Source organism: Bidens hawaiensis, unplaced genomic scaffold, assembly GCF_021521415.1.
Source record: "Bidens hawaiensis isolate Kalapana, Puna unplaced genomic scaffold, B.hawaiensis_p1.1 tig00025049_1, whole genome shotgun sequence".
Taxonomy (NCBI): Eukaryota; Viridiplantae; Streptophyta; class Magnoliopsida; order Asterales; family Asteraceae; genus Bidens; species Bidens hawaiensis.
In genome coordinates this window covers 188,835-209,382 of record NW_027493987.1, presented here as the reverse complement: position 1 = coordinate 209,382, position 20,548 = coordinate 188,835, and the positions used below count along the sequence as shown (strand labels likewise).

The window sequence follows — 20,548 nt, the reverse complement described above, 5'->3', positions numbered from 1 at the left end:
TATCTCGATATAAATTAAATCAGATTGTTATATATATAGGTGAAGTTGTGGTGATATAAAAGTTTCTGTGGTTAAAAGTATTGTATTTGTAGTTTAATCTTGGATTCAGTTCTTTTTTTTATCCCATACAACTTAAAAGAGTTAATAGCATAATTGCACATCTTGTTCTTAAACGAAGAAGGCGATGTATGGTATGTATGGTAAGATAAAGAACCGAAGTCTTCAATTATATTATTCAAACTTTGGAACTAGAGGTGTTCAAAAATACTGGTTAACTGAAAGCCGAAACGAGCCGATTCGTTTCTCAAATAGGTTCCCAAACCGAATCAAACCATTGGTTCGTATAGCGGTTTGGGTATTTTTCAATAAAAGCGGTTTAAAACCGACTCGAACCGGTCTGGATCAGTTTAGATACTTCTATGCTTGACCAAGTTTCTAAACCGAACCGGTTTGACCCAAACCAATTGGAATATGCAAAAACCAAACTGATTTGGTCTTTAAACCGGTTCGGTTTGTAAAAAAACCCGGTTTTTTTACCCTTCTACTTGAGACTAAGTAAAAGAAAGGGCCTAAAAAGTTTTGGCGGCCCAAACGCTTATGTTTTTTTTTTTTCTAAAGCATGGGCTAGGCTTGTGGATAGATGATACATCACATAACTACATTCTACATAAGAGTGACTCCGGACAAAAATCATGGTTATGTATGTCACTGGCCACTGGGTCTAGTATATTTTATAACAGTAATACACTATTTACAAACATAAAATAATCATGTGATTGTATAATGTATTTTTTAGCAACTTTAGTATAACTGGTTGGTGAAAGACTTTAAAAGGCTTACCACCCACATAGAACTTGTCTTACTTAAGTTCGAATTCTAGAACAATGGTTATCTCCTATATTAATGACATATATCTGTTGGAATCAAACCAGGATCCCTTAGGGGAGGTTTTTTATAAAATACTTGTCACATGCTTGGTTCAAAACCTGATACAACCTTTGCCTTAATTAACCCAACTAACATTTGTTAACCGAGCCAATGATCATTGACAATAGTATAAATATATAATACTTATAAATTTATCATATTCTAATAAGAAAAGGTGTTCAAAAACATAAACAAAAAACAGGTCATTTTCCATGGAAAAGTTGCAAGGCTGTGACAACCTAAAATGTCCAAAACAACCTCACCTAACCAAGTCTAGAATGTTAAATCGAAGGGCAATTCCGTCCTTTCGTTCAATAAAAATAAAAGTTAACTTCACGATATCCAGACAAGATCCACGCATGAAGATCCAAGGGCCCTTAACCTGGCCAATTATCGATTAAGACTTATTCATCAAGAAAAGTGACAAAAAGTAAAAAACAAAATAAATAATTAAATAATTACAAAATAATTGTCTATATAAACCCCTTTATTCTACCAAAAAACCTTTCTTTCTTTTTGCATTTTTGCAAGGTACACCTATTTTCTCTCTCTACTTATTTATTTTTTCATTTTTAGTTTTTTTTTAAATATTTATAATTATTTATTTGTATTTAATTTTATTGCTTGTGCTTTACTTGTTATTATTAATATTAGTTAATGGGTTTTGCTGGGTTTTGTATTTGGATCAGTGGTTTATGAGATTTGCTGGTTTTAAGTTTGATTCATGTGTTGATTTTGAACAATGTCTAGTGTGTTTTTTTTAATAAGGTTTTTTTATTCAGATATGAGATTTAATATTGGTTTCATGGTTATGAGCATATTATGTTTATAAATGTATAATCTATGAGATTTTGGGGATTTTTGAATTATACAATATGATTGCTAGCTGGATCTTGATGGATTTGAGATTTATGAAATATTAATGAATGTTCATGATGGTTATAGACTTATAGGATTTCAAAAAAATTTTAGATCTATCGCGGGTCACGCCTTATTTTAGATGTATATTATTAACTATGTGTTCTTGTGCAGATGTCTGGTGTTGCGAATAAAACTTTGCGTGAATAAAGATACAATCTTGACTGGTACTCAAGTTACATACTTTTTTCCTAAAAGTCGTAGTAAAAATATATTTGAGTTGTAAACATGATGGAAATCGACACAAGTTCACGAGCAAATAATATTATGATGATGGAAGTCGAGACAACAAGTTTACGAACAAATAATATTATGATGATGGAAGTTGACACAACAAGTTCACGAGCCAATAATATTATGATGAGAGAAATCAATACCGGAAGTTCTCGACCCAATGAGAAACGGCCCTTGGAAATATCGTCTCTGGAAAAAGAAGCTAGAAAACATCCCGAAAACAATGGAAGTAACAACACTATATTTATTAACCATGGTTAGTGTTTGACATTTTGTTATTTGAATTTAACAAAACATTAACATTTTTGGACTATCTAATATATCTATCATCTAAAAACTTTTAGGTGCGATTGCCTGGAATGAGAGCCGAAGAAAATGGGCCGGGGAGCAATCTCAAAGATCCCGGAAAGAAAGAACACCGGAAGATCCAATCATAAGGTTTGTATACCTTTGACTTTTAAAGTCAAATATTTCCAATTTCATCTTCAAAGTTTATATGTTTACATTTAATATCAAAGACGAAAGTATATATACTGTTTTTCTTGAATTTTCAAAGATACCATAGTTATCTAGAGTTAAAGGCTTGTTCATTTGACCTCAAAAAGTCAACATGCTTGTTTGTTTGATCTGAAGATTTGTAACTCTGTATTGCAGCTGGTCAACGACTTATGAGGACCTGCTTTCTAATAATGACCATTTTCCCGAGCCAATTCCTTTGCCTGTAAGATTTTTTTGCATACCGAAGCATTCGAAAGTCAACATTTTGACCAAACCGAACATATGCTAATCATGGTTTTGATTTGCCTTTTGTAGGAGATGGTGGACTTCTTAGTTGATGTATGGCTTGATGAAGGTTTGTATGATTAGTTGATCAGTCAGAATCGCGGTGCTCGAGTAGAAGAATTATGCTCACCAGAATAAATACAGCACTGCAGCTAACAAATGTAGTCTATTTATTTAGCGATTTGAGTCGGTTCTTATTTGATTAAACTTGGATGCACGTTGGTCTTCTATCATTCTGTTTTTTGGGAAACTGTAAATTTATCATGTATTTCTTGTAATACGTTGATGTCGTCGAGCTTGATTGTTAAATGACTCTGGCTTTGACTTATTTCTAGTGAACAAGTCATGGAAGCCAGCATTGTGATGTATGTTTTGACAATTGAGCTAAAACACACTTTGGTGCGGTAAATTGGTTTTTAATCTTCTACAAGCTGAAAGTATAGTAATTTGATAAGTAATGGTCAATTGCTTATGATATCACCATGTTTTACTAATAAAACAAATAACTAATTATACATTTTCAACATCATAACTGATCACACACAGGTATGTTAAAAGGAAAAAGCATATTCGAACAAAAGTAACAAAACCATTGAAAGATAATATATGGTGTGCAAATATTAAATGTAATTTCTTAGAGCATCAACAATGAGCCGACGCTTAAGGGCCGTCACCTCAGTTTTTTCCAGCAAAAACTTATACGGACCGGGCCCTCCCTCCTCGCCTCCTTTCCTTCTCCATGAACGGTCTATTAAAGGACTTCCATGGTTCCACCTCATCAATCTTCGAGATCCACCGTTTCCTTCCAATTTCGCATCACCTCACGTTCATCGCCTGAAAAAACCCCGTTGTTTATTTTATATTATGTATTTGTTTGCGTATGTTATAGTTTTTTTTTAATAAATACGGTTTTTGAGTGAGATATATATGAAAGCATTCAACCAACTAGCATTGCTTTAGTGGTACGTCGTTGACTTTCTCTAGAAGAGGTCATCGGTTCTAGCCTCATTCTTGACAAAATGTCGTGTGCGAGCCAGAGTTCTACACCAGTGTGCCTTTGGGTTAGGGATAAGCGTTTTCGATACCGGTATTTCACGAATTTTACACGAAATACCGGTACCTTACCGAACATTTCAGTACCGGTACCAAATATTTGGTATTTTCATGATCGGTACCGGTACCGTCCCGAGCTCATCCCTACTTCGTGCAACGAGTTTACCCTATAACTACTGACAGGCCGGCTCACCAACGCTACCTGTGATCGCGGGCATGATTCGGTGGATAACCTTTTGTCAATGGGGGTACCCTGGTGATCTAACATTGTTGGCCTTTAAAAAAACATGAAATTATTTTCAAAAAAAATCAAAAAATTGTAGTGAATCTAATATACTTGTGTGGCAAAAAGTAGGGGTGTGCGTGGTGCGGTTCGGTTCGGTTTTTGAAGTTTTTGTCCGTTCGGTTTTTGAAGTTTTGGTTTTTGCCATTTTAGCTTGAAAATTTTAGGCCGAAAAAAATTGGCACAAAATAATGAATTTATATATAAATAATTTTGTTAATTGTAAAATAATAGATTATTATACATTTGATCAAAAATATTGGAGTTATATATTTATTAAACTTTTATAAATTATTTAATATATAATATTAAAAAAAAATTAGAATTTCGGTTCGGTTCGGTTTTTTCGGTTTTTTTACATGCAAAACCAAAACCGAACCGTTAGTGCTGTTTTTACAAAAACATAAAAACCGAATCGTCGGTTTTTGTTTCGGTTCAGTTTATTCAGTCTGGATTTTTCAGTTTTTCGGTTTCAGATCAATTTTTTCGACTTCTTGCACCCGGCAAAAATTATATACATCTCAACCAAGCGTTCTCGTGCCCTAGAACTAGAATCATTTGCGAAAACTGATCGATCCAACAATCGATTTCATATTATTTAAAAACGCAGTCTCAATTAAGTTTAACGAATCATCATTAATTTGTTACCTTAAACCGTCCCAAATGGTCGGAAAATACAGCGACGATGACGAAGAAGACGACATGTTCTACTACCGTTACTCCTCCATCACACCACCACAACCACCGTCATCATCTTCATCCAACAAAACCCTAAACAAACCCTCATCTGATCGAACCAATGGCAATGGAAATCGAAGCGGAGGATTAGCCCCATCGAAATCCACCGTGTACGTTAGCAACCTGGACTACAGCCTCACAAACTCAGACATATTCACCATCTTCTCCACCTTCGGTAAAGTAGCCAAGGTCACAATCGTTAAGGATCGGGTCACTCGTGCAAGCCGAGGCGTTGCGTTTGTGTTATTCGTGGCTCGGGATGATGCGGTGAAGGCGGTGGAAGGGATTAATGGGAAATTACTTAATAAGAGGACGTTATCCGCTTCGATAGCTGCGGATAATGGCCGGGCACCTGAGTTTATTAGACGGAGAGTGTATAAGGATAAGAGTAGGTGTTATGAGTGTGGGGAGGGTGGGCATTTGTCGTACGAGTGTCCGAAGAATCAGTTGGGGGCGAGGGAGAGACCGCAGGCGTCGAAACGAGGGAGGAGGGAAGGCGGTGGCGGTGGGGGGTATAGGAAAGGGAAGGAGGGGTATGAGGATGATGATGAGGCAGGTGGCGATGAGGTGTTTGAGAATGATGATTGGGCGTCGGTGGTGGATAATGGGGCGGGTGAGAGGTTGTTGGGTGGTGGTGAGGGGAGTCGGGATGAGGGTAGGAAGAAAGGGAAGATGAAGAAGACGAGTTATTTTAGTGACGAGAGTGATAACGAGGATTGATGTTTTAATCCGTGTTCGTATTATGGTATCAAGTAAAGTAGTCAAGTTACGTTAGTGATTTATAACTTCGTTGTTCTAAGTTGAAGTTCCTGATATGCAGGTGAACCGTCAACGTATAGGTGGAGATTTGAGAAGATACTTGATCATCAAAAGTTGTGCTTGTGCTAATCAGTTAATATCGGTACTCCTATGTATGTTGTTTCGTTTATACGTCTAGACTATTTTCTTAGTATGTCATATACTCATTTGAAGATCTTTAAGTGTTTCAAGAGAAAACTATAATATAGCGGTGTTAAATTTGTTGGGAGAAATTTCACCTCTTATAGTAGCTTAGCATTTTCTCATTGCCTACGAGACGGGTTTTATGTGATATCTGTGAACACAGGGGTATTTTGGTCATTTTATGAAAACTAGTTGAAAACATCTAACAGAGTTAGCGTCAAGGATAAAAACCAGTTAAACTATTTAACCATAGTGACTCAAAAGGGTTGAAGGTTTCGGATTTGGACTAAACTAGTTAAATGAGCAAACGACAGTGACAAAAAAGAACTTAATTTGTTTTAAACAAGGAGAACTGGAGATGAAGCTCATTTAGTAAAATAGAGAATGGAGGAAAATCTTGGTATACATGTATAGGACTCATTAGAGATTAGAGCCGCTTTTGGTGTGTTTAGGGGTGTGCAAAAAGCAGTCCGAATCAACAAATCCTCGGTTTTGAACTGTTACCTAACTAGCTATTTGATAAGTGTCGGAATCCTGAACATCATCAGTTTCTTGTCCAACTAGCCAAAGCTAAAGTTGCATTAACTAGTGTTACGACCATGCAAAACTTCGTAGGTCAAGATTTTAATGTTCAACTTTTAGATACAGTTTTTATCTGCTACAAGTTGTGTTTAGGGGGTTGCAGTTGGCTGCAAACCCACAAACTCGTATCTCAATCAATGGTTAAATGCACTTTAGATATAAGAATCCCCTCATTCTAAAGGGGTCAAAGAGCATAATGAACTTAGTATCAGTTTAACAGATATAATGTTTAATTATAAGGCTCTTTATTTGAAGTTCAAGTTTAAGTACACAGATTATAGGAAATAAACACAGCTCACATTGACAGGCATATCTTTACTTCTTTAGCTTCTCATGATCTCTTCAAATACTTTTTTGTATTTTTTTTATCAGCATTATTGGTTACAACAGCTACAAACACTGCTGTTTGACCTCTTAGGTCAAATTGTCCAAACAAATACAAATTATCTGATTTTCCAGATAATCTTAATTATGTAATATGTTTTCATATTAGACTTGAGATTCCTGTTTAGTTGTAGCAAAATTCAGATCATTGCTGGATTTGATAGGGAATAAAAGTCAACTTGCAACTCATTTGACCTCAAAAGTCAAATGCATGATAAAATATGTTTTTAGCTGAGAATTACCATATTCTGTAAAAGCAGCGTTTGGTAAAAGGCAAATCCTTGATAGCAATTCTCCATTCTGAAATGGACAGAGAAATTTGATCTGATGAACATAAGAAGTAACTTCGCATGTGTTATGACTTACAGATGATTATCGTTCTGATTTGAGTACACTGCGGTTTTCGTCCTTGTGGTTTGTTTAAATTTGCGGTTTTAGTCAAATAGTTTTCAATTTGCGATTTTTGTCCCTGTGGTTTCATTTTACTTGCAATTAAACCCGAATTCACTAACCCCGTTAAGTTTGATTGTTAAACCCATCAGCGTGCACCTCCCGCCAGGGAAGTTTTGTCCATTTTCTCATAAAATAAACCACAATCCAATTCGCAAGCCCCCTCACGTGAAAGGCTGGGTTGTATTTGGGGAGAAAATGTACAAATTTTCCTCTCACGTGAGGGGCACGTTGATGGGTTTAACTGCCAAACTTAGCGGGGCTAGTGAATTCAGGTTTAATTGCAAGTAAAATGAAACCACAGGGACGAAAATCGCAAATTTAAAACTATTGGATTAAAACCGTAAATTTGGACAAACCACAGGGACGAAAACTGCAGTTTACTCTTCTGATTTTTATGAAGATCTAAAGAAAGTGTTTTGATAACACAAAAGATGTTGGCATGGTTACATGAGTCGTTATATGGTATGACAAAAGGGAAAGTATCTCTTGTGTTTGATTAAATGTTTTAACTCAATATGACAAAACACTAATGTAAATGTAACGAATTATTGTTTGAAGTGTTTATTTTTGTATCAACGCTTGACTCAATATCACATACGAGTTTAGAGTAAGTCATTGTGAACATTTTAGTTAGATATGTAGCTTTTTCCTCTCAGACTTGCCTCTCACCAAATCTCCTACTGCAAATCAAGTTTCACACAAAATCATATTATTCTTACGATTTCACACCAACCTAGGAACATTCTCGTATTATTCTCCCTTATATGTTGAAAATATTTAAAATATTGTGCAAATATGTTTATTCATTGTTTTGCATATGAGCCGCCAAGCCGGGCCAGAGTCTCTATTTATTGGTTTAGTAAGAGCTGATGGGTTTGGATCGAAGGACTGACATAGGCTTGCAAAAAACACAGAAACTTTAGCCCATTTAAAACTGACTAAGCCCATGCCAGTCCTTCCATCCAATCCCATTATACTTATCAAGCCAACAAATAAAGACTCGACCGATATACAAAACAACGTATAAGCATATAACACAATACTTGATTGTAATCTTCAAAACCTAAGACATTCAAGACTCGCTTTTGGGTATCAAACCAAGTACACCATAAATTTCAAAACTTTTAATGATATAAGACCACTATGGTATTAGTTTATACATACACATAAATAAACACACAAATATTCTATATCTATATAATAATGTCAACCAAGATAATAAATATTATCAACTACTTAACAACTTTGGATTTATTAAAATTAATACTAATATTAATTAAATCAATTTTTTTAGTTGAGGAAACTTCCATTTTAATCTACTCAAGATAATATTTTTATTTTTTATCTTTAAAAGAACAACACAACACAATATAATAATCAAACGTGTATTTAACCCTTCAATTTCTATCCCTGTAACATCCACCATCACCAACAATAACATTCACCAAACCACAATTCAATCCCACAATATCATCACTTCCATTTCACCAATTTACCAATTAATAATAACCCAATCATTGATTGTTTATTCACAATCCATTTTCTCTTGATTTCAATCACCAATTTCCGAATTTCACTCCTAATTTTGACTTTCACAATTTAGGGTTCGAACCCAATTGACCAGCCAATTCACCATCTATGTTCAAGTAAGTTACTTTAATCCAATTGGGTATCCATTAGTAAGCAATTAGGGTTTGTTCATAACTTTATATTCATAATATTATTTGTGTTTTAACTAGTGATGATGAGCTACGATCTGCACTTACCAAGATGCATAATTACACACCAGTAAATGGGTTTAAATATATAGCAGAAGATTTAGGTGACATGATGAAATCATTAGCTAACGAACCCTCAGTGGGTTTGTTTCATGTTCAAGAACACACCCAAAACGCGGTACCGCGTCTCGTTAATCTCCGAACCAGCATTGTCGCGAAAGCGCGTGATGTCGGTTTGCATACGGAAGACTCGGAGGATTCGATCACGATGGTGAGGTCGATGTCGGATTGCGGGTTTCCGATTGTGGATGATATGGTTAAAGATATTAGGAAGGCGTTGGGTATTATGCCGTCGAAGCAACCGAAGAAGGGGTTGATTAGTAGTCGGGCGGGTTCAGGGTTTAAGGGTCGGGTGGGATGGAAGGGTAATGTTAATGTTAATGTTAATGTTATTGATGTTGAAAAGTCGACTACTTTGGTGTCATCGGTTGGGGATGAGTTGCCTGTGTCGAGTCGGGGTGAAGAAGAAGAGGTGTCGGATCGGTCGGGTTTGGAGAGTTTTGATAAGTTTAAAGATGATAAAGAAGCAAGATTTAAAGAATGGTTAGAGGGTAAGGATGCTTAACAATAACGGTTTATGGTTGGAGCTCTTGATTGATTTTAATAAATCTTGAGTTGTAATTAAGGCCATTTGTAATAATAAGTAATAACTCCCAACCATTATGTTTTACAGTTGAAGTGATTAAAATGAGAATGAAATTGTTGATCTGGTTCTCGGGCTTTATCGTCGTATGTTGATCTGGTTTTCAGGCTTTCTTTATCCTCATACACGATTAAAATGTTGTTTGTTAGAAATAAATGTAAATGCGAAAACGACTATTTTGGTGTGAACATTAGTTCAATTTTATGTTATAAGATATAGTAACCACAACTTGGGGATCGGATGAATGTGTACGAGCATGTACGACACATCTCCTAACTCGTATTAGAAGTTAGAACTAATATAAAACCCTTTGATCTTATATAAATCTTATAAGTGCATATAATGATTTTATGATGTTATACGTAGTGGTGTTTTGCCTTGGTTTTGGACATTTTAAAAAGTGATTTGCATTATATATATGAACTAGTGTTTTGTCCTAACATGTAGCCGTTCTAGCTCAGTTGGTAGAGCGCGTGGCTTTTAACCACGTGGTCGTGGGTTCGAGTCCCACGGATGGTGTGTTTATTTTCTTAAGCTTTTTGCAAAGCAACAACCAAAATAAGAGGCTGTTTGGTATCCCCTTAATAGTCATTAAGAGGCTACATTTTAATGGCTCTTAACTCTCAATAATGGAGAGAAAGGAAAACAATTGAATGGAAAATAAAGAATTGTTGTGTTCCTTAGTTTTCTTTAGGAGAGAAAGGAAAAGAAAGATTAAAATGGTGTGTTTCCAGTTTCATTAATAGAAAGAAAGTAAAGGAAAAATGGTGAAATAAAGAAGAAAAGTTGATAGAGAACTTTCTTTTCAAAGGGATTTGAAAGGAAAGGAAAACTTTTCTTTCTCTCGTTAAGTAAGCTTGAAACGAAGGTCGCAGACCGTAAGGATTGAGGAACTCGCTCTACTCTTTCCCTTACTCCAATCCGTCACATATATCATCACAACATTTAAACCCTTAGTTACATAAAGATATGATGAGTGTGTATTGATTTTTCACCTTTACAAAAACGCACGTGCGCCATATGTGACATTAGACGATCAATTCGATGAATACTAACGAATTAGTGAAAGAACTACAATTGAATGTCTACAAATTCCTTTTCTTTTAATACTAAAAAAGATACGCTAAAGTTTGGTGGCATCTAAGATTACTAGAAACTAGAAAGACATTCAAAAAAATACGGCTTTTTTGGATTGCTAGGAAGCACCGGGCATGTAAAAATTTTTCTTGCATATATAAGATTATTATACATGGATATCCAACAATTATGCTAGAAGTAATCACATCACAAGACCTCAATCAAGCTCTAGTATTGAGCCACATCTTAGATGGAACCTTAATAATCGATGATGCTTATGTTTTATGATACTTTTTATTTATATTATTCGTATGATATTAAAGCTAAATAATGCTCTATTGTTTAACCGAATCCATAACTCTTATTTTTAAGTAAATTAAAAGTTGGGGTCGACGTTAAAAAACCTCATAAGTTAAAACGAAAATTGAAAAACCGTCATATAGATAAAAAATATAACCCATAGGACTCTAGATTCACTCCCGATATAACGGATCGTATATTCTCAAATATATATCTAATACCACTAACAAACTCCTACAGTCCTACAAACTAGATTTCTTTACCACATGTTTCACTTTTTAAACCTTTAGTTTCTTTTATAGTGAGACAATTCACAAAGTAAAGAAAGAATAGACATCACTAACACCATATTAACGTTGTACACAAAACAATCCCCAACCATACATTTTTATTAATTTATTTACCTTTCTACCCTTATCATTATTCATTCACCACCTCCTTCGAAAGAAAAACCTTTATATACATCACAATTCACACCTGCATTCATAATGAATTTATGTTATTAAATGCTAGGGACTTTACATTACAAAAAATATTACTGTATAATTATAGATACATGTAGAATTTTCTAGGAACTAAATGGATATTGGAACAAACATTATGGTAAACTTATCAGTATATTATTAGATATATGTATGAAGTATTTTGTAGTAACAAAATGCACATTGGAGCAAATTTTATTCAGCTTTTTAATTATGGATTTCTTAGAATCTATGCTTTTCTTTGTGTTCCATGGTGGTTTTGTGAGTCAAAGGTCGTGGATGACGGTCAAGGGTGGCGAGCGGTGGTGGTCTTTGAATAATCATGATTGGGTCAGGTGGCGGTCAATAGGTGATCAAGGGTGCTGATTAAGGAAGAAAGATTAAGAAATGTTAACTAACATAACATGTGTAATTACATCAGCTTTTATTAAATTTACTGTGTATTTTAAGGCCATGCATGCACATATGATATATAAAAACTTGTCACGTCAGCATCATTAATCATTAGCAGCTTATTGATCTCTAGTTGACTAGTTGGTTTCACAACTCACAAGTAAAATGATGTTTTTAACTAAAATTTTTATGTAGTCAATTATTATTTTTTAAGTACGATAATTAACCTCACAATGCATTAACCCTCCATTAAACTTTAGATTATAACACGTGTGTTGCATAGACAAGGTAAAAACTAATGATTAAACAAAACATGGTAGAAAACTCAGTAAACTAAGTACTAACATGTTTAACAGGTTATAAACGGATTATCGGAAGGCAATATTTAATTTAACACGCTGATGGGTTTTTGATTGAACAAACTAGCAGGTCTTTAATTATACGGGTTGGTCAGTCGACCTGTTTAACTAAACATGTAACATGTGTCAACTTAAACATGATTTGTTTAATTAATAAACGGCTTGAAAAAGATAACATAAATCTAGAACATTTCATGGTATTTGTCCATGTCGCGTTTCAAGTCATGACGGAAGTGACTTTGTTTATAGAAATTTATATAGCATATTTCAAAAGTTAAATATGAATTTCATACTTTTTGTTTGAATGCAACAGTGGGAACAAAACGACCACTCCTCTTCCGATGTTCCGCCACCAGTTCTTCGGCAAACCATTCGAGTTTCTCAAAGTTGGTCTGGTCACTGATCTTCTTACCACCAAACAACACGGATTCAACATTCTTTTGTTTCAACATCTTATCGCCTAATCCACTTATATTACTCAAACTAGGATTCGTATCAATGTCGTTACCCATGTTCGAACACACTTGTATTCGAACATAGTTACTACACTGATACTGACCAAACAACATTGCCACAACATCATCCACCATGTCCGCCAAACTACCACTAGAAATACGTGCCACGTGTTGAGTCCAGTCTTTAGCCTTCCACTTCTTCACTTGCTCATAATCATAGTTTCCTTCAAAAGGTTGACCACTTCCAAGTGAAATTACCAAAAGGTCCTCCACCCCACGTGCAAATGGGAATTCCTTTTTATTATGTAGCACGTGAGTGATCGCGGCTACTGTGGGGTTACTCATGACTAACCCCCCATCAACCGTGATACACCTGGTTTTTCCATTAATGGAATTTATGACAACAGGTTCGAACACTTCCGGCTCTGCTGACGTGGCACGACACACCTCCCAGAGCCGGAAGTCGTAGCTGTTGTCCTCCAAAGCATCGGCTCTGGAAAATAAAAATGGAGCCGAGCTGGAAAAGTCGTAGCACGGGATTAAAACTGGTTTCAACGTGTCCTTTAAAGTCAAACTTCTTCCGTTGACCACAAACGCCTTTTTCATCGCGTTTTCAAACGCGATCGTCGCATTACCTAAACCAGCACCACCACCACTACTACCGCCACCACGAAATATCCTTTTTAATAAACCTCCACCGCCACCTCCGGAACTTGATCTGCTTTTACACAACCGCTTCCCATGCTCAGCTAAAAACTGCCACGTGTCCTCTGCTTTAAAAAGCGGGACCGTCTGATTATTTGTTCCAAATAACATCGCAGTGAACACACCTCCAACGCCCGTGCCAGCAGCAACATCAATATAATCGGCTATTATCGCCTCCTGATCACCCGATTTTTCTTTCAAAGCGTTCTCGAGGTGAGCTAAAGCTTTACTAGCAAGAACATTACTCCGCATTCCTCCACCATCAATCGATAACACACAAATTTTGCCTCTAGCACCGCGGTCATCATCATTCGCCATTGGATGATCTTTGTTACCGAATAAGAACTCGTTCTCGAGGATCGAGAAGATCTCGTAACTGATATTGTCGTTGTGGATGCTCGGCTCTTGCATTTGATCCGATGATTGAGGCTTTACGATCAACTTTTGTTATATAATTGTAGCTTTCTACATATAGTAAGAAATTTATACACGCAACTGCCTTAAAATAGAAACCCTAGGTATAAACCTAGTGATATAGCTATCACTTCTTTATAAGTTCTTTTGCGATTTTTACGACAACTAGAAGATTATTAGGTAAATAAATGCATTCTGATAACTAATCTGTAAAATCATGACCAAACCAACTCAGTGATTGCATAATAATGTTATAATAATAATATGCACTCTTTCAAGATTTTTATATCAAAGCAAGTGACAAGTGTGACAGTCACCAACCACCAAACTATTGTTTAGAAAGGTGAAAAACATATGTAGTAGACCATTTTCTTCCTTCTTCCTGTTTTTGGCGGGTGAATATTTTAACTTGTAGACCTTTTTATTTGAGCTTTTTCTCGAGGAAATATTAAACTGAAAAGTAGTGATTACATTTAAACAGAAGACAAACAGGCAACAAACTGCGTCGTTTATTACAACAGAAACTTGTATGATAAATTGTTAACAATTATACTAAAATTAACTTCCCGTTATTGAACTGGTTTTTAAGTTTATAGCATCCAGGCGGATATTTTTAGATTTTGGAAATCGATTTTTGAGGTCTGGAATCATAATTTCGATATTAAAGCCGTTAATTTTCGTGCTTTTGATTTCATACATCTTGATATATTAGTATTATGTTTATTTGCATGCATCTAGTATATCTATATGCAGGCATATATTGCTCTCTTATGGTAGTGAATTTAAAGTGTTGTATAGGTCCTCTTAGCATCACTTTACTCTTAAGAAGTTTTTCATGGTTGAAGTTTCACATGTTTTGTGTATGCTTTCTTAATATTAATTCATTTATGTTTCAGGACTCAACCCCCCCCCCCCCCCCCCCCTCCTCTCTTCCAATGTGACAAAGACCGTTAGAAGCCTGAAATTGAGTGTCCTTGAATTGGTGTTCCGTCAATAGTTGGTACCGATTGTCGATGGATTGAGAAAATACGTATTTTACCAAAAGGGTACGCATTTAGTTGTTCCAAAACCCGGGTTTTACTTTACTTTGTAGTTATGAACGTATGTGTACACGTTTAAGCGAAAGAAATTCATGTTGCTTATTTTTTTTTTTGACGTTAATTAATCCGCCTGGCAGGTCTCTGAAGGAAAGCTCCTACATCAACCGCTAGTAGCCGAGTTTGAATCCTCTTAGGCTCTTACAAAGCCACTTAGTTTGTTACATATATTTGTGATAATATGGACATACTACCAAAAGAACATATATATATATATATATATATATATATATATATATATATATATATATATATAAAGTGTGAAATTTCACGAATTAAATAGGGGAAAAGGATCAATCCTTCAATAAAGCGTTTAAACGTTTTCATGAAACATTCACCAACAAAGCATAATGTTAAAAAAACCTTTGTGTTTAATGTAGACAAGACATATCAACAATAATGCCGAAATCACAATCACTGCTTACTATATGCATGTTTATTGTTTAATCAATACTTTCTTTTACAATTTTTTGTGAAATATGTTCCTAAAATTCTGTCAATGATCAGAAAAGTTAGCGAATGACATAGACTTGCATGGATATACGATCCTTTTCGAGTGTAAAGTAAAAGATGTTAAGATGTTCGTAACAATATAACACCTATATCATAAAATTGTCACAATCCGTATTTACAAAAAAATTGATAATTATATAGCATAAGTTTGAATGAAACCATCAATCTAATTCATTTAATGTTGACTACACCATAGAAAATGTCTCCTCATAGTTTGAATGAAACCATCCGTAACCGGTTGTCAAGGCCGTTTTTGAGGCATGGCAGGGTAGTCGACGGCAACAGGCCCGACATCCCGTTAGGCCCGAAATTTTTTTTTTTTAAAGTTATATGTATGTTTTATCAAAAACATGTGTATAATCAATGTTTCAACACAATTACATAACCACTAGTTTGGTCTAATGGTAAAGGGGTATGACATCTAACCAAAAGGTTGTGGGTTTTAGTCTTATTTGAGACAATTTTAAGCTTATTTTTATACAAAAGTTTTTTACACAACTTAAATCATAATTAAATAAGCTCATTTATAATTAAATTGTTTAAACCCAACAAAATGTTTCTTTTACCTAAGGCCAAAAAAAAAGTTCGCCTTTGGCCCAAAAGATTTTTCGTCTTTTCAGAGCCGGCCCTGCCAGTTGGTTTATTTATTTAATGTTTAAAGTTTCTTTGGCCATATAGCTTAATTAAGGAGGGATAATGCTAGAGACATTGTGCCATATAGCTTAAAAGATGTTAAAATTTTCATTTAACATTACAACCCTCTTATATTCGAGTGGATAGTTCACAAGAAGTCAAGAAGTACTCACCTATTCTATAATTACCCAAATTCGAGCACACTTAAGTGTAGAATTCTCATGTTATCCATAACCAACTCATCAAAAACGCGTTAATGATATTTGAAGGCTTGAAGCGATACGTTTCTTGTGAATCTCTCTATTGGTCACGACCAATATGAAATTTTCCTAACGTGCTACATTCACATCCCGAATGGCAAACTTAAAAATCAATATTTATCCATGAAGCAATTCCAACATAATTAAAGGTTGCAAGAAGTACCCGAAATCTATATATATACTGATATATGAAAAATCCTTTACTAATTTCTCTCTTTGAACATCTTTCCACATAATCCAGTATTATCAATATTTGTGCATAAAACATAAGCCAGGATAGTGAAAAGCTCTAAAAACTAAAAAGTATACTTTATACGTCAAATATAAGTATATTATTTAACCGAGTTTGAAACAATTCATTGTTGGACTTAATTTGATCGAACAACACGATCAACACCGATCTTTTATGTTAACTCACCATGTCTCTTCCAATATTATCAAGTATGAAAACCAAACATTACAATTACCCCTATACTCTCTAATAGACTCAATCCCTTTAAATAATAAACCTACTCTAATTCAAACTCAAATAAATTTATTAATTTATTAAACTAAACTTGCACTTAACCCCTTCATTTTTCTTCTAACTCGTTGCAGATTAAACTTTCAACATCCCCAATACCCGAGTGAATACTGATATTGACGCTCCAGATCTGACTTACCCAGGAAAACAATGTTAAGAAGAAAACTCACCACTATAGAAAAACTCACGCTAAGTCATGTTTTGGACCAAAACCCATAATATCTCAAGCATTAACCATTACCCACACCACATGCCATTGAACCACAAGGCCAACCACTTATATGCCAAATACTTTATTTACAAGTCTTAACTAGTAGATTTGACATTTTATTTACCTTCTTAATTATATTTGTTGAATTTTATTCTACCTACTACATTAAATACTATAATTATGTGATATCATATATTTGCCTATATATAATACATATATATGTATTATGAGGCTTTTCTACTTTTTAAGAAGGTTTTCACTAACCTTCTGAAAATCAAGGGAAAACAACTTAAATAAACATTTTAAACTAATAATTTATTAAAAATATATCGTTTAACATATAAAACTTTACAGAATAGCCATCTAACCAAATATGTAAGTGAACTTTACATATGGTACTAAAAATACTTTGGTTCTCCCATAGCTAGGTGTGCCTTTTAGTGTTTACGGTGAACCACATGTAGTCGTCGTGCATGAGCCTACACATCCGCAACATCTTGGGATTGTCGAGCCAAATTTCAGTTAATGTACGTTCCTTATCTCACATTTCCGCAATCCAATTTAAAGTTTTCATGAAATATACACAAGGAAGTATAATTTTTAGAAACGTTTAGATCTAACATAGAGAAGACATATGACCAATAATGCAAAAATCATAATGACTGTTTACTACTTTATATGTTTATTGTCTAATTACTAACTTTTTTACTTACATTAATTTCAAAATTTGTTCCTACAATTCTATGAATAATCAGGCAAGATAGTGACGGCAGAGACTTATGCATAGATATACAATCCTTTTCAAGTGTACAGTAGAAGATAGCAAGAAGTTTGTAAGATCAACATCAATAAAAAATTATCACAATTACTGTTTATCTTCTCGTATTGTCACCATTATAATTTTGTTTATCAACTTTTAATTGGCACATAATGTATGTTCTATGTATTAACACAATTTTGCATTTTTTTAATTAAATGATTTAAACATGTAATTGAAACCCAAACATAACATTAAAATATTAAATGAGTTAAGCATGTTCATTCAAACATAACATGCTTATTAGAAAATTAGACGTAACAACTAAAATTTATAAGCGTAAAGACCTTCGTTCCCTTACATGTTGTTCGGATGGTACAGGTTCAATTCAACACGGCACAGATAAGATACTGTTCCCTTACATGTTGTTCGGATGGTATAGGTTCAATTCAGCATGGCATGGACAAAATACCGACACTCTTTATATCTTACCATACAATCAATTAATCACCTCAAATGTCAGCATTATGGAGGCACTCCTACGTTACTAATTAACTTATCATGTTTAATCAACATCCTAACAGATCAACTCAATCAATCATCTCAAATATTAGCAATCATTCAACAATCATCTATTTATTTTTCTAAAATATTTTAAGTTTTTTTTAATATTTGTTATTATATACATTTAACTATGCACATGTTATTCATATACACACATGTCAATATTACTTTAATAAATATTTTTTAAATAGATATTTTTATAAAAAACATAATTATTAAAGTTATTTAATAAATAGCTTTCTTCTATTAGCATGTTTTGATTTGAAAGATTGATTTTAATTGTGATTTTTGGGTTTGATTTGAGGTTCGGTTTTTATATCAGTTTTGGTTTTACAATTCGTAGTTTTTGCCATTTATCCTGATTTAGCATTCTATTTTTGTATTGAAGATTCAGATTTTGGATTTTGATATGTTTATGGATTTTGCATGTATGTGACTTGCATTTTCGTCAATTATTTGTATGTGTGATACATGTTTAATTTGATTATGGTGGCTGCAATTTGTAGTGTTTGATTTTGTGCAAGGGAGGCCAGAGCTATGATGGGTGTTAGTGTGGAACAAGGTGAATATGTGAGTTTGTAGATGTCTCAAAGATGCAAAAGAAGGAAGGAATTGGTGGTTAATTATTGAGAGTATTGTAGGAAACAAAGATTACTCATGCCATGCCATGGATTGGATAGTGATGATCAAGGATATGTTAGGTAAAGGATGCGATGTGTTAGCGGCTAGTCTAATCAATTTAGTTAAGGTGAAAACCATAAATATAAACTAACGATGTAACGAAAGACCAAAAATATAAATAACTTTATTGATAAATAAGCTTAAGGTATAACCAAACCACGAAAATAGTAAGTTAATCACTATATGTATCGAGTGTTTAACATGCTTGTTTATCTCAGTAAACATAATAAAAAGAATAAAAAAAGATTTGAATGTATTGACATGAACTTTGCGTGGATTGAATATTATGAATAATGGATAAAAATAAAACAAAATTGGGCATTTGGTCTAGTGGTATGATTCTCGCTTAGGGTGCCAGAGGTCCCGAGTTCAATTCTCGGAATGCCCCAAACGTTTTATTATTTTTGTGCAGTTTTTTTTTTGTTTCATATCTAAACGACCAGCAACATTTTTTATTGATCATAAAATGGTATAGCAAAATGCTAACCACACCAAACATACAAACCGACCACCAGTATTTACAACCACATATCGCTTAACCAAACACACCAATGAAACCACTTTTATATGTCAAAAGCCCGTCACTTTCCCACGTAATTGACTCCTTGTTCACCCTATTCCGCACCCAAAGGAAACCCAATGCTTTAATACTATCCACCACCTATTGCACTTGTTTCCGGTCAAAAATCATGTCGGTCCTCACCCTTCATAGACACCACATTGTTATCAGGCACATAGCATCATGGAACACTTTTGCTTCCCGTCTTGAAAAGCTCATAAGATTATACATCCCCAGGATACAAATTAGTCTTGTCATAATGTTACAAGACTACCCGCCCGGGCAGCTAGGTCGGTACAGCTCTAGATACTTAATGGGCTCGTAGGCTTATAATATTAAACATAATATCCAATAATTACGAGTTGGGTTTGAATAAAACTATAGCGATTATGATGCTACAGGAAGAGAAAATAACTTTTATTTATTTGTATTTTGAATTCCTTTTATCTGTGTTTTATGATAGGATTACACTCTTTACATCTTTTGGTTGTGTTTTTGTTCAAAAATTATTTTTCTCTATAATTACATTTAAATTATGTGTCTCTAAACTAGATGTTCTTATTTATTTTAAATTTTTTGCATAGTTAATGTACTTTCTACTAATTCCATCCATTTAACTTGTTAAATCCAAGCATGTTCCTCTCATGTGCGGTATATATTTTTAAAAATAAATAACCAAAGGGGTACAATAGACATTTTAAACAAGGTTATCGGAATTGTTGAATGGAGTTAACTAGTTGAGTTAAGACTCAACTGGTAAAAAACTGAATCCTTAATGACTCAATTGGTTAAATGTTGACGACTGGACTCAACGGCGGGTTAAATTAACCAAGCCATTGGCACCAAA

The 20,548-nt window shown here is 34.3% G+C and overlaps 3 protein-coding genes, 2 non-coding genes and 1 pseudogene across 5 annotated transcripts; 5 read left to right on the top strand and 1 right to left on the bottom strand.

Annotated features, from left to right (window-relative positions):
• The first annotated feature begins 2,005 nt into the window (after nucleotides 1-2,005).
• Nucleotides 2,006-3,169, top strand: LOC143570774 (uncharacterized). Its single transcript, XM_077056341.1, has 4 exons — nucleotides 2,006-2,335; nucleotides 2,424-2,517; nucleotides 2,734-2,800; nucleotides 2,893-3,169. Exons 1-4 carry the CDS (start codon nucleotides 2,074-2,076, stop codon nucleotides 2,944-2,946), a joined length of 477 nt encoding a protein of 158 aa, XP_076912456.1. The 5' UTR covers nucleotides 2,006-2,073; the 3' UTR covers nucleotides 2,947-3,169.
• Nucleotides 3,170-4,862: 1,693 nt separating this feature from the next.
• Nucleotides 4,863-5,656, top strand: LOC143570773 (U11/U12 small nuclear ribonucleoprotein 31 kDa protein-like). The gene has a single exon (XM_077056340.1). The coding sequence runs from the start codon at nucleotides 4,901-4,903 to the stop codon at nucleotides 5,654-5,656; it is 756 nt and encodes a 251-aa protein (XP_076912455.1). The 5' UTR covers nucleotides 4,863-4,900.
• A 3,126-nt stretch (nucleotides 5,657-8,782) lies between these two features.
• Nucleotides 8,783-9,787, top strand: LOC143570771 (uncharacterized). Its single transcript, XM_077056339.1, has 2 exons — nucleotides 8,783-8,943; nucleotides 9,037-9,787. The coding sequence occupies exons 1-2, from the start codon at nucleotides 8,936-8,938 to the stop codon at nucleotides 9,638-9,640; spliced, it is 612 nt and encodes a 203-aa protein (XP_076912454.1). The 5' UTR covers nucleotides 8,783-8,935; the 3' UTR covers nucleotides 9,641-9,787.
• Nucleotides 9,788-10,164: 377 nt separating this feature from the next.
• On the top strand, nucleotides 10,165-10,237 carry TRNAK-UUU (transfer RNA lysine (anticodon UUU)). The gene has a single exon. It is a non-coding gene; the product is annotated as a tRNA-Lys (tRNA).
• A 2,379-nt stretch (nucleotides 10,238-12,616) lies between these two features.
• LOC143570792 (patatin-like protein 7 pseudogene) lies at nucleotides 12,617-13,918 on the bottom strand (annotated as a pseudogene).
• A 5,540-nt stretch (nucleotides 13,919-19,458) lies between these two features.
• TRNAP-AGG (transfer RNA proline (anticodon AGG)) lies at nucleotides 19,459-19,530 on the top strand. Its single transcript has one exon. It is a non-coding gene; the product is annotated as a tRNA-Pro (tRNA).
• The last annotated feature ends 1,018 nt before the right edge of the window (nucleotides 19,531-20,548 follow it).